The following is a 14,015-nucleotide window of genomic DNA, read 5'->3' as shown; positions in this document are numbered from 1 at the left end:
TTTCCGCTCAGTAAATAGAATTGTCATTCTCATTGATATAAAATCTCTGAAGTCTGACATGTGAATTTGTTCTTCAATCATCATAGCAGAAACTAATTACAAACTCTGAAAAAGAGAATAAAACTTATGACTATATTAAATTTACGATATAGCTCTCATCAATATAAATTTTCTGCTCATAATTTGAATCAGAATAGCGTATACTGCAATATTGCAGAGTATCACAGAGCAAAATCCTGAAATTAAATGAAATTAAACTTATAGCAACAAATAAGTATAATTGAATAGTTGGAAACAGAGATCAGAAATTGGAAAAGGTTGTCGGTCACGGTGAATCAGAAACACGGACCAATGTAAACATCATCATATCTCTTTGATTTCAATTCAACATAAATTGTAGAAAACAAATCTTAAAAATAGAAAAGAATTAAGAAGGACTAATCAAGTGAATCATCAGAGACTTAAATACTAGGAATCATGGAACGAATCCATCATATTGTTGCAGTTATTTTCTCATCACATGATCTGATTCAACAATAAAAAGAAAGAACATAAGATGAAAGCAAAAAACAATTGAAACATAGAGGCAGAATAAACTTCCCAAAACCTATGAAAACATTGTTTGAGGAAAACTGAAACTTAGATGCCGTTGGCTGCTGAACAGAACCTGTTTGTTGTGTCAATTTATAACATGGTTGGTCGTTTCTAGAATACGGAAACCCTAATATCGAAAGGAAGGAGGGTTGCGGATGAACCGGGTTATGATGAATTGGGCCTTTGAATCTTTCGTACCTCGTCGAAAATTGCTATTAAAACAACTATTTACTAATACAGCGTATGAAGTTAGTTTTACTATTTCAAAAAATACTATTGGCACCACTATTTACTAATCATCCTAATATCACATTCAGACTCACCTCAGCCTCTTATAATACAATCTAAAAAAAAATTAATCATACTTTAAATATTTGAATGAGAAGAGATTCAAGATCACAACATCTCATTATTAATTCATTACAATTGATATATATTCATAATTCCAAACCATATATTGAGAATTATAATTTACAAAATTGGTTTTTTTATGAAGGCTTGGATTTTAAGAATGTATTTTTTTCAATATCTTGTGTTTGAATTTTGCTAGGAAAATTATACCCCGTACCCCTACGTTTATCCCAATACCCCGACAATTTTTTAAAAATTCCAATTTTATCCTTTTTTACTTTTAATTTTTTATTTTTATTTTTTATTTTTTCATTGTTACTGTTTGTACGGGGAGAAGTGGAGATTGTTACGTCGTCTGAACCGGATAACCAAACATGCAGTTTTCCGGTCTGTTTTTTTATAACTTTCATCAACCGAATATCCCAGGGATGGGTATTCCGTTTGGTTTTATTTCAAACTAGTATTTAGACCCGTGCGAGGCACGGGTTAAATATTTTCTACGTAAGAATAATATTTTAAAAATACTTATAATGTAGAAATTTTACTTATATTAAAATTACTATTGTATAGATAAAATATCATTGTTATTAATAATATACATAAAAAAGTTAATTGAACTAATTTTTTGTAAATTATAAAATAATTTGGTCATTTATAATTTATTAATAATTTGTGTAAGTTTTAAAAAAAAAATAACCCGTTAAATAAAAAATACCAAAAAAACATATTTATTTAGTAATGAATTGAATGCTATAATAATTTAGAAGTTATTAAACATATGATCTCAAATATTTATTTAATTTAAATAAATATTTTGCCGGACGGTTAAAAAAATAGGTTCGGCCTGTTGGACATGCCTATAATTTTTAAATTATTCTGTATTGTAAATTATAAAATTATCTTGAAAAGTTTTTGTTCTTGTTTCAGTGTTTTTAAAACATGAAAAAAATTCCTTGAATATTAAATTACTCATGACTACTTATATTTATTTATTATAGTCTAACAACTTGATTTTTATCTCCATGTAAGTATCGGCATGCTTTGCTGAATTTGTGCCATAAATATAAGTGAAGTTTATATAAAAAAGACCAAATCATGTAGTACGGTATATATATATATATATATATATATATATATATATATATATATATATATATATATATATATATATATATATATATATATATATATATATATATATATATTGAGAGATCGTCTTAAGTATTAGTTAAAAATTGTAGGGAAATCAAACAACTAATCAATAAATTTATTTCTCTTTGAATAAAAATTTATATTCAACAGTTTGTTAATCAAATTATGTGTTATTTTATCAATTGATTTCTCTTTCATACCAACCTAAATAAAAGAACTCATTTTCTTCCTCGAAAAGTAATCAAATTACGTTACAAATATAGTTTAATATTGGCACAAAAAGTATTCCTTATGTTTGGATATGGAAGAATGTATTGATGTTTAATCTAAAAAAATTTAAGTTAGAGAAAACACAATATTGAAAAGACAGTTCAAAATTACCGCATAAAAAAAATCGAGAAAACAATAAACAAACAAATATTAAGTTGTTAGCAAGCAAAATATAATAAGTCATAAACATAAAAAAGCACTGTATGGGAAAACCTCCAATTACCCCCATATCTCAAGCTTTGCTTGAACCCCATATATCACTTTAACTGATGTCACTCACTGCCCAACATGCATACCAAGTTTAACATAGGAACAAATCATGCACACCATACACCTACCTATATACACAAATCAAGATACCATTCCATTATCAATAGCCTAAACCCATTCTTTGTTCCTGCCAATATTTTCATGTCCAATTTGAAACCTCAATGTAACTTGTTTAACCAAAAATATGGAGACAATTCACCTAATCTAGGCAAAAACCTTCCCTTTTAAATAAATATGAAGTCCAACCATTATCTTTGTCATGGATATCCATAAAACGACCACATCACAGAATGCATAACCAAGCACCCATGAAGGTCTTACTACTCCATCTGAATACCAAGGAAACACCGTGACAATTAGAACTTCAATAATACTGAACCACGACATTAGAACTCATAACATTGGAAGAAGAAGCGTGTCTTTGCTATTATTCCAAGATATATTACAGATTGAATAAATAATATTGCCATCCTTGTATCATATTTGATAAAAAGGAATGAACCGGTTTTCACTATAGGTTAAAAAATAAACCTAGTACCAAGAAAACAAAAGTAATTATAATTCTCTCTTTGAAATTTTGGTGAATTGAAACCAATAAAAATAAAACTAATTAGTTGAGAACTTACCGCAACACTTGAATGTTATCAAAATCCAATACCAGTTGAAGCAAAACTTACACTAATTGTAAAATCCAAAATATCATAAAAAGATACAAATAAGCCGGAACAATTGGGTTAATTCCAAAAATCTTAGTTGGATTTCCATTCAAAAAATCAAATATTTTTCAAACAATCCACCTGCAAAAAGGAAAACTAAATCATGAATTATAGTTAGAAATATCTTATATTCTCTTATAACCAACAACTTGAATTATACCACTACTATAAACCTCATATTCATATTTTTGCTATCACTGCTTTCAGCATTAGAAGCATTGGATTTGGAAGATGAAATTCAAAATGTTTTCAGTAGCAGAGACCAAAACATAAGTCCTAGTAGAAGATTAATTCTAACTGCATTTATTCTAATACTAATGTTACTGTAAGTCATATTAAAATGTTAAATATACCAACCTATTCAAGCAGCATTTGATTTCATAGGGGGCAAATTATATCATATAGTTTCAATAATATAATATTGGTCATGGACAGCCAAATATATTAAATGACAACAAAGACGAATTGAAAACATAACAGCTACAACAAACCAGCTCCTAAATCTTCTCTGTGCGAGCCAAATTTGATGGACTCACCAGCTCCTAAATCTTGTTCCAGCTTACCAATCTGGTAGTCCATATCAAAAGTTATTGGATGGTAACTCTAACTGCATATAAAAAAATTCTAATCAAACAATATCAACAACCTTCTCATCCATTAGAACCATCTCCATAGCATAATACTTTTGTTTCGAATTCATGTCTGACACAAACCACAATCGAATAACTCGAACAACAACATCCCACGACTCTTTTACTGGTGTGATTTCAGAAACAAAATTGCATCTTGCGGCGGCCATAGGAAAATTGGAAAATAACGCAAAATCTTAAGGGTTCAAAGGAATGATGAATTGGGAGATGAGATACAATCGTATTTATACACGTAGAAATAAGGATGAAATACAAAAAGTTGAAAGAACAACCTTCAAACTACCATTGATGATGCATCGTGAATGGAATAGAAGATGAATCATCGAACATTAAGGGTTGATTAAAATTATTGAAAAACCTAATTTGAAATAGGTAATAAATCTCCGCCGAACATTAAAGATCGGAGAGAATTGTGAAAGCGTAATAAAATTGGGAAAGGAAAGAGGAGAATCTGAAAGGACAGGTGCATTGAAAGGGTAAAAAAAAGAGGGAAGGGGTAATGCATCGTTTACATATTCATTGTTGGGGAAATAAAATTTAGTAAAATTTAATTAAGGGAAGTGGAATAGATTAACTATGTACATGGGAAAAAAAGTAGTTACATATACATTGTTTGAGAATCATAATAATTTAATTAATAAAAATAAAATTGAGGGAAGTGGAAGAGATATACTTTGCACGTGTAAAAAGAAAATAAAAAATAAAAATAAATAATAAGTAATTAAAACTAAAATAGCAAAATTACTAAAAATAGAAATATTAAAATTAGCATGGGTGCTAGAATGATGACACTTGGCAAAGTTGTCAAAGATCTCATCTAGCTATTTTCTATTGTATGATTTTCCCAACCGGATATTCCATGGATGGGTATTCCGGTTTGTTATATTTCAAGTTTTCCCAACCGGATATCCCCTTTGTGGGTATTCCGGTTCTTGTTTTTTTTAATTTTTTCCCTTTTTTTTTTTTAAATTACTTTAATTTTAATTTTTTAATTTTTTTAATTATATATTAAACTAAATTAATTATATATATTTAGGTGTGGATCCTCCTTTGAAGAAATGCGATGTAACTCAAACATGTGTGGATACAACTGATGTTTTTGTAACTGGTCAAAAATTTGCTACAAGAGAAGAGGCGATAAGTTGGATTAAGGACGTTGGAATCAGGAATAAAGTAACAGTTATAATAGCTCGTTCAGATATCAAAACAGGCAAGCGAGGAAGAAGTGATAAATTAATATTTGGTTGTGATAGAGGTGGAAAATACAAAAAAACAGATAGCGAAACCCAAAGTGCTAGTAAGAGATGTGGTTGTCCTTTCAAAATTAGGTCAACACCGTCGAAAGATGGTTCTGGATGGAAGATCGATGTAAAATGCGGAGTACACAACCACGGCTTACCTGATAGATTTGAAGGTCATGCTTTCGTAAGTCGACTAAATACAGATGATAAGCAACATATTGTTGATTTGACAAAACGCCATGTTCCACCAAGACACATATTATTGTCATTGCAAGAGCGTGACCCGGAGAATGTCACTCGGATCACGCAAATATACAAACATAAGAGTAAGATACAAAAAGACATAAGGGGTCCTAGAACAGAAATGCAACAATTGCTCAAGTTGGTTGAAGAATCAGGTTATGTTTACTGGAGTAGGAAAAAGGATGAGTCAGAAGTTGTGAGAGATATATTTTGGGCACATCCAGAATCAGTGAAGTTGTTGAATATGTTTCCTATTGTATTGATTATGGACTGCACATACAAGACAAACAAGTACAGGCAACCGTTGTTTGAAATAGTTGGTATGACATCAACTAAATTAACATTTGCTGTTGCATTTGCCTATATGGAATCTGAGCAGACAGAGACTTTTTGTTGGGTATTGGATAAGTTGAAACAGTTGTTTATCAAGCAGGATAATTGTCCTCAAGTAATCTTGACTGATAGAGATCTTGCTTTAATGAAAGCCATTGAAACAATATTCCCAAAGACAGCTAATTTGCTTTGCCGATTTCACATCAACAAAAACGTGAAATCAAGGTGTAAGGAACATGTTGTGGATGATATGCGAGAAACAGTGGAGAAAATGTGGTTTGAACTGATAAAGGCTAGTGATGAGATGGAGTACCATCAACAGTTGAAACAACTTGAGGATGCATGTGTTGACTCCAAAGGTTTTATTGATTATGTGAATGACACGTGGTTGACACCGCACAGACATCGATTTGTCGAAGCATGGATCAATCAAGTGTTACATTTGGGCAACACAACAACAAATAGGTATGTTTATGTGATTTTATCGACATTGTTTCTTTATATTAATATTACAGATAATTAGTTGTTTTTTTTAATTTAAAGGGTGGAGTCTGCGCATTGGAAACTTAAGCAAATGTTAGAGAATAGCTTAGGTGATTTATGCAAATGTTGGGAGGCTATGAATGACAACATCAAGATACAAGTGGGCAACATTAGAGCTTCATTTCAGAAGAGTTTTTATGAAGTTGAGCATGCACATACTAGTCCTTTTTATTCAAATTTGCGTGGTTCAGTATCAAGAGCTGCATTGAGGCAGATTGCTGAAGAGTGGTTGAGGATTGACATGGTGGGTACCGATACGCAAAAGTGCGGATGTACTCATAGAAAAGTATATGGGTTACCATGTGCTTGTGAGTTAGGGAGATATACATTGAGTGGTGATGCGATACCAATTGAGGCTATTCATATTCATTGGAGGAAACTAAGTATGGAAGGAAATCAAGATATAGATGCAGATGATGGATCAGAAATAGACATGACAAATGCAATCGATGAAATTTGGAAAATGTGGAGGTCATTAGATGTTGTCGGAAAAAGAGCATTAAAAAGCAGAGTGTGTGAGATTGCTTATCCAACTACAACAAAGATGTGTCCACCGCCTGAAAAAATTAAAACCAAAGGAGGGGTTAAGAAAAAAGGGAAGAGACCTGTGGGATATGATGTTTATCGTGATCCTTTAGGATATGAGTATGTTGATCAATCACATTTGAGTTCTCAAAAATCTTCAAAGAGGTTATATTCACAACTATCCCAAACCTCAAAAAATAGAGAATTTGATAAATACATTGTACAATTTCCAGATTACATCAGACCATTTATTGATGACATTGTTGATGTAAGAGATGATGGAAATTGTGGTTTTAGAGCCATTGCATCTTTGCATGGTTATGGCACAGATGGATGGTCAATGGTTCGTCGGGATTTGGAGAAAGAGATTATAGGTCCTAGAAGCAAGTTGTATGAGGATTTATTTGGTCAACGCCTTCCAACAGTGAGATCATCGTTGGTGATAGATTCTTTAGGTCAACAACCACCAAATAAATGGATGACGTTACCTGAGTTGGGCTATGTAATAGCTAATCGGTATAATGTTGTTCTCGTCTCTTTAGGTCACCTTAGTTTGAGTTACTTTCCTATGACGAGTGCACATTCACCTAATGCATCCATTTACTGTATCGGCTTTGTCAATGGAAATCATTGGGTTCAGGTAGTTAGAAACACATTTTTCGTACATTCAATCCCTATTCGTGTTTTTCTGATATTTATTTTGTGTGCAGGTAAACATGAATGAAGGATTCCCGTTGCCACCTGTCACAACTGATTGGACGAAATATCGCACAAAAGATGCAACTTCTTGGATGGTAGGATTTGCCGGGCGGTTACAACATTGGCAACGTCTAATGCCTATACTACCAAAACATGTCAGCTTAGATTGATTTTATGATATTACAACATTAGTACTATTGGATTTTAATATGTTGCCAAATGGATTATAAATAATTAATCTCAAACTATAAGTCTTATAATAACACATACGTCTACAAGTCTCATAACAATACATAAGTCTCAAACTAAAACATAAATATAAACATAAAATGTGACATCAATCAGACTCATGGTCATAAGTAATTGGACCTTCCCTAGGTAATGGTCCGCCCTGTGCAAGTCTGAGTGCTCTAAATATCTCCAGAAACTGTTCGTCTTCAGGAACAGCCTGATGACGCTGTAAGTAATGATGAAGCTCATGAGATATATATGATAATCTCGGGTCTGACGGTCCTTCGTCATAGACAGGCACTGGTACCTCCATCGGCTGATCACCTCTTGGTGCTCTCAATATAGGATGTGACACCGTATAATACCACGCCAAATAATCATCGTCTGTCTCATATGGTATGGTGGCAAACGCAGCTGGGGGATCATCGTGGGATCGGGTCACCTGCAACACACTCTGCCTATATGTAGCCCACTCAACATCCACATCAAGTGTGTCTACATTAGGAGGAGCGGTCGGTATGTACTGTCTGTATCCAAACTGACGCAAGCATCTGTCAGGTAAATATAGAACTACAGTACCAAACCACTTCAAACCACCCCGATACAAACAGATATCATCAAAAGGACGGTGCACCCGATGATCCTCAAAAGGGCGCCAGGCAATATCGTGAGGAGTCAACTGATCTAACATAGCTCGGATGTCAGCCACTTTTTGCGTCCCCTGCCTATATTCCCATTTCATCGCCCTAGCCATCGGACTATCAATGCCGAATAACCCAGAAGTACCTCTCTTTCCAACAGTTGGAAAGTACTCATGAATCCAACACTGAAACAAAAGTAAAAGTTACTATTATAAATTAAACTAAATTATAATAAACTAAATTAAACTAAAATATTAGATATTAAGTATAATTAAATAATAAGTAAAATTTTAAACCTGAAGAAGAGAGGCATAACCGCCAAGCTGCTTGCATGAATAAAATGAGGCATCCCCTAAGTATCTATACAGAGTAACCAGTGCAGCTGCCCCCCAGCAATAGCTTCCACAAGTATCCAAATCTCTCAAAAGTGGAAGATATTTTGCCTCGACAAGAGTAAACGTCTTGTCGGCAAGAATGGTACAACCTAATAGCAACATCATGTATGCTCTCATAGCGCCTGTAAAGTTATTCGCAGTTCTTTGTTGCTCAAAAACTTGCTTCAACCAATCTAATTTATAGTAAGGACCCCTTACATCAGAAGCCTCTGTAGTTGCATCACTCAGCGAAACACCAAACAACTCAACAGCTAGATGGATAGCATCATAATCGGTGACAACAACATCGGGGTCAACCAGCTGGCCCCTAATCGGTACATGAAGAAGACAAGAAACATCGTCTAGCGTGATGGTCATCTCGCCGAACGGCATATGAAATGACGATGTTTCAGGATGCCATCTCTCAACAAAAGCAGATAATAGATGCGTATCTACCCTCGACAAACTAGTATGCTGCAAAGATGAAAGGCCATATGCAACTAACCAATTTTCCATCTGCCTTGGGAGCATTGCCGGAACCCATCCTATTAATTTGCTGCCATGTGCAGCAACCTTTAAGGTCGGCTTTGGTCGTCTCTCCTGAAAATAATTTGTAATATATGTTAATATATAAGTACATGTAATTTAAAAAAACATTTAAGAAAATATTTACGTACCTCGCCCAACCATAAATGATATGCAACGTGCCTCTGATATCTAACCAATAATGATGTATCCGTAGGTCCTCCGGGAAATCCGGATGCTGCGGATCAACCTCAGGAGCAGCTCCCTGCTGTCCCTCGCCATCAGTTCTCGACGTTGTCTTCCTCTTTGACGCATTCCGTCGATCGCACCTCCTCTTCTTCGAACCACTAAAAAACAAAAAATAAAATAGTTAACAATTAAATAAAATGATATTAAAAAAAATAAAAATAAATAGGAACCGGATACCCAAAGGCTGGGTTATTCGGCTTAGGTCTAGAAGAACCGGAAACCCCCTTGTTGGGTTGTCCGGCTGAGACAAAATGAACCGGAAACCCCATCAATGGGTTATCCGGCTATGTAAAAGAGAAAACAAACAGAACCGGAAACCCCATAGCTGGGTTATCCGGCTGAGATATTTAAAAAAAAAACTTACTTTCTCAAAGTCTGATGAACCGGAACTCACTAGGCTGGGTTATCCGGTTTTAGGGCAAGAAAATTCCCTATTCAAAAACGTGAAAATGAGTGAAAAAGTGAAAATTTTGGTAATTTTCACTATTTATACAGGGGTAATTTTGTCCGAAAATTTTTTTGGTAGGGGTATTGGGATAAAAGTAGGGGTATAGGGTATAATTTTCTTTTGCTAGGTATTAAAATGTGTTGGGTCAGTCAATTCAGATGCTCTGTCTTTAAATGGGCCACCTATTAGTGGACAGTGGAATTGTTTCTTTTGAATTAATAAGTCGCAAAGTCGAATACCAAGCTTTCAAAAAAACTTCAAAAATTTCAAAAATGGTATTTTCACCTGCACTTTTATGAAATATTGTGATCCAGACTCACATAATGTCAACCACCTTAATTCACCCGCCTTCGACAACGTGAGATGTACAAATAAATGTAAATGAGGTTAGGCGAGGTAAGAAAAGTGTCAAACATTAAGGCTAACTCGACATGTCCTTCTACATTCTCACTAATGAGTCACACATCATGTTTCATAGTGGAGCATAGGCGTGTGAATCATAGTCAAGATTATAACTTCAATATTTGTCGTGTTTTGATATGTGAACATTATTACATCTTTGACGATGAAACATCCATCATGCTCTCTAATATAGTAGGGTCTTGTGTGTCATAAGCTTGGTAAAAAGTGGATGTGTGTGAGAGTATGGTGTGTGTGTGCGCGCGCCTTGCAGGTTAGGTCAAATGATCACTTTTTAACATATATCACAATTCTAAAGAATTTTTTTCTAGCATATCGCAAACAGGGTCACAACTATTTTGGCACTTGAAAAGGATATAAATAATCTTAATCGTGCTTTAGATTGTCTCAAAGACGCACATACATCTCTAGTTGATGGGCATTACAATGTTTATGATACTTTAGTTGAAAAGGTAGAAAAAGTATAATGTGTTAAATGTGCAACTTTAAAACTTGAAATTGAAAAACTTAAAGAACAATTAACTCAGTTACTTCACTATCTTGTTCTTGTTCTAATTATTTAAGTGATAGAGGGACGATTTTCATATAAAAAAAACTGTGTCACTAGGAGAAATAGAAGAAGCATTTCATCTAAAGTTGTTTGTCACTATCCTGGTGATACGGGACACATTAGGTCTCAATGCCAGATTAGAAATTTCCAAGTTCCAAATGGTAAAATGGTATGGATTCCTAAGTGTACCTCAACTAACCCGAAAGAACCCATTGGTTAGGGACCTGAATTACCTATTTAACTATCAAGGTAATGTCTTGAAATCGCGAAAAGATTATGGTTTCTAGATAGCAAATGTTCTAGACACATGACAGGAGATGCTATCATGTTCATCAAGTTCGATGAGAATGAAAGCGAACATGTCACGTATAGAAACAACCCAAGAGGTTATTGAATTTCTCTACATCGTGAACCCATCAGGGTTCTCCGACTTCTACATTAAGGTCATAGATTTTTTCGACTTCATTAAAGTCGTAAATATTCCCAATATATACATCAGGGTGAATCCTTAAGGAATTGATTTATCATCGAGACCCAAATTTATGAAGAGTTTACTCGATTAAAATACGTTTATGACAAGTTTATGTGATTCGAGATAAACTCAAAACACTTAACCTTTACTGGCCTCGTGCTTTGGAGACTTATGTACATCTTGAAATTTTTTATGTATAGACGGCGCCACTTATGTACATTCCGAATTTTGTTCTTAGATCGGTACGGGTAGAATAGCCGGAATAGGCTTCCCATTTCGGACTATGACCGTTACAGGATCCAAATTGTCTTTGTCATCCATTACGATATTCCTCCATAAAAACAGAGAACATTATGAGACTGTTTCTAAATGATTAAGTGATCATTATGTCAATTAAACTCAGGCTGGTGTATAAAAAGCTGATGAATAACATAAAATGTGGGTCCAGGAGGAGGATACCTTGAGCAGCGCTACAATGACTACCACTCCTTGCCTCCCCGTAAAAACACCTAAAACACAAAAAATTTGTAACTTTTGTGATCCCTCCTGACTCACTTTAGGGGATTAACCAGATGATGTTTTTGCAAGAACAAATGCAGATCATACTTTGTTCTTGAAACATCTTCAAGGTAAATTTGATTATGTATGTAGATGATATGATTATTACATGAGATGACTCTAAAGAAATAACAAAAGTTCAAAAACACCTGGCAACAGAATTTGAGATGAAAAATCTGGGTTGACTCAAATATTTTCTAGGTATTGAGGTTGTTAGGTCGAAGAAATGCATCTTTTTATCTCAACGAAATTATATCCTGGACCTTTTGTTAGAGGTTGGGCTACTATACTATAAACTTGTAGATACTCTAATTGTCCAGAATCACCAACTTAATATCCAGACCAAGTGTCAACAGACAAAGGAAGGTACCAGAGATTAGTTGGAAAAATATTTACTTATCTCATACATAACCTGATATAGCATATGCGGCAAGTGTAGTAAGCTAATGTATGCACAACCGAGTAAATATCACACTAGTGTAGTAATTTGAATCATGTGGTACTTGAAGTCCTCGCTTGGAAAAGGCTTCATGTTAAAAAAGAATAATCATGTACAAGTTGAAGGCTATATAGACGTCGACTGGGCAGAGGATATCACCAACTGGAAATCCACCTCAAGTTATTTTACCTTTGTTGGAGAAAATTTGGTTACATAAAAAAGTAAGAAACAAAAGGTAGTATCATTATCAAGTGGTGAAGCAAAATTTCGAGACATGGCTAAGGGTCTTTGGGAGCTTCTCTGGCCTCAAAGACCAAGATAATTCAGTTTCTGTTTGTTAAATTTAAAGATCATTTGGCAGATATACTAAAAAAAATGTATGTAGGAGAGACTTCTACAACGCAGTTGATAAGTTCAGCATTCGAGATTTCTATACACCAACTTAAGGGGGGTGTTGACGTGAGTTCTACATTAATATCACAAAAACTATAATAAAGAATATAATTATTAATTATTATTTACTCTAATTTTTTTATAACTAGAAATAGGGTTTTACATGTATAAATATAACATATTCTTCTCTTGTAAAATATATAATAAAATAATATAAAAAATACTGTATTAATTTGACAGTACAACCATGAGGTTACATTCTCTGAGTGCTTGTGGTGGCATATTCAATAATGCTAACATGGATCATATGGGTAGCTATGCATCATATATATATATATATATATATATATATATATATATATATATATATATATATATATATATATATATATATATATATATATATATATATATATATATATATATATATATATATATATATATATATATATATATATAAAATATTAGTTCACGAAATGCTTTTCAAGCTGAATTTATTGGAGTCATGTTTGTTGTTGAGTTTTCTTCTCAATGAAATTTTTAGAAGCTTTAATTAGAAACTAACTCAAATTTTATTAACCAAGCCCTCTCCAACCAAAGCTTGTCCCTTGGCATTTGAAAATCATATAAATAAATTGTATTCATACCTTTAAATCTAGAGTTAAAAGGTAGTGCACTGACAGTGTAAAATAATTTTATACTGTCATCCAATAGAAAATCATAAATATGCCATGTCATTAAGTTTTTTTTAAATAAAAAAATGATTTAATTAGATACATGAATGGTGATTGGTTGACAGTGTAAAACTATTTTACACTGTGAGTGCATCACCATTTTTCTCTTAAATCTATGAATTTCTTTATTTCATATATACATGAAAAAGAAACACTTATACTTAGGGGTGGCAAAACGGGCCCGGCCCGCGGGGAAAGCCCGTTTTGCCCGCACTTTTACGCGGGGCGGGGCAAGGTTTTAGGCCCACTCCCTTTAATGTGCCCGCCCCGCCCCGTTTTTTTTGCGGGCATTAGTTTTTTCATACAATTTCACTAGTTTTAGGCCTAAAAGGTTCAATGCCCGCAGCCTTTCCCCGCCCCACCCTCACTTTTTTGCGGAGCGGGGAAAGATTTT

General features: G+C 33.7%; 1 protein-coding gene and 4 non-coding genes across 5 annotated transcripts; all 5 read right to left on the bottom strand.

Moving 5' to 3' along the window:
* Positions 1 to 92, bottom strand: LOC131654448 (small nucleolar RNA R64/Z200 family). Its single transcript, XR_009299486.1, has one exon. It is a non-coding gene; the product is annotated as a small nucleolar RNA R64/Z200 family (small nucleolar RNA).
* Positions 93 to 150: 58 nt separating this feature from the next.
* LOC131654447 (small nucleolar RNA U54) lies at positions 151 to 231 on the bottom strand. The gene has a single exon (XR_009299485.1). It is a non-coding gene; the product is annotated as a small nucleolar RNA U54 (small nucleolar RNA).
* A 66-nt stretch (positions 232 to 297) lies between these two features.
* On the bottom strand, positions 298 to 372 carry LOC131654270 (small nucleolar RNA SNORD18). Its single transcript, XR_009299313.1, has one exon. It is a non-coding gene; the product is annotated as a small nucleolar RNA SNORD18 (small nucleolar RNA).
* A 76-nt stretch (positions 373 to 448) lies between these two features.
* LOC131654439 (small nucleolar RNA Z199) lies at positions 449 to 527 on the bottom strand. Its single transcript, XR_009299477.1, has one exon. It is a non-coding gene; the product is annotated as a small nucleolar RNA Z199 (small nucleolar RNA).
* Positions 528 to 7,924: 7,397 nt separating this feature from the next.
* Positions 7,925 to 11,818, bottom strand: LOC131650487 (protein MAINTENANCE OF MERISTEMS-like). Its single transcript, XM_058920193.1, has 5 exons — positions 11,744 to 11,818; positions 9,785 to 9,891; positions 9,609 to 9,705; positions 8,756 to 9,433; positions 7,925 to 8,644 (listed from the first exon to the last, which is right to left on the bottom strand). Exons 1-5 carry the CDS (start codon positions 11,816 to 11,818, stop codon positions 7,925 to 7,927), a joined length of 1,677 nt encoding a protein of 558 aa, XP_058776176.1.
* Between the last annotated feature and the right edge of the window lie 2,197 nt (positions 11,819 to 14,015).

Source organism: Vicia villosa, linkage group LG2, assembly GCF_029867415.1.
Source record: "Vicia villosa cultivar HV-30 ecotype Madison, WI linkage group LG2, Vvil1.0, whole genome shotgun sequence".
NCBI lineage: Eukaryota > Viridiplantae > Streptophyta > Magnoliopsida > Fabales > Fabaceae > Vicia > Vicia villosa.
The sequence above is the reverse complement of the archived record's forward strand: the minus strand, read 5'-3'. Positions and strand labels throughout refer to the sequence as shown.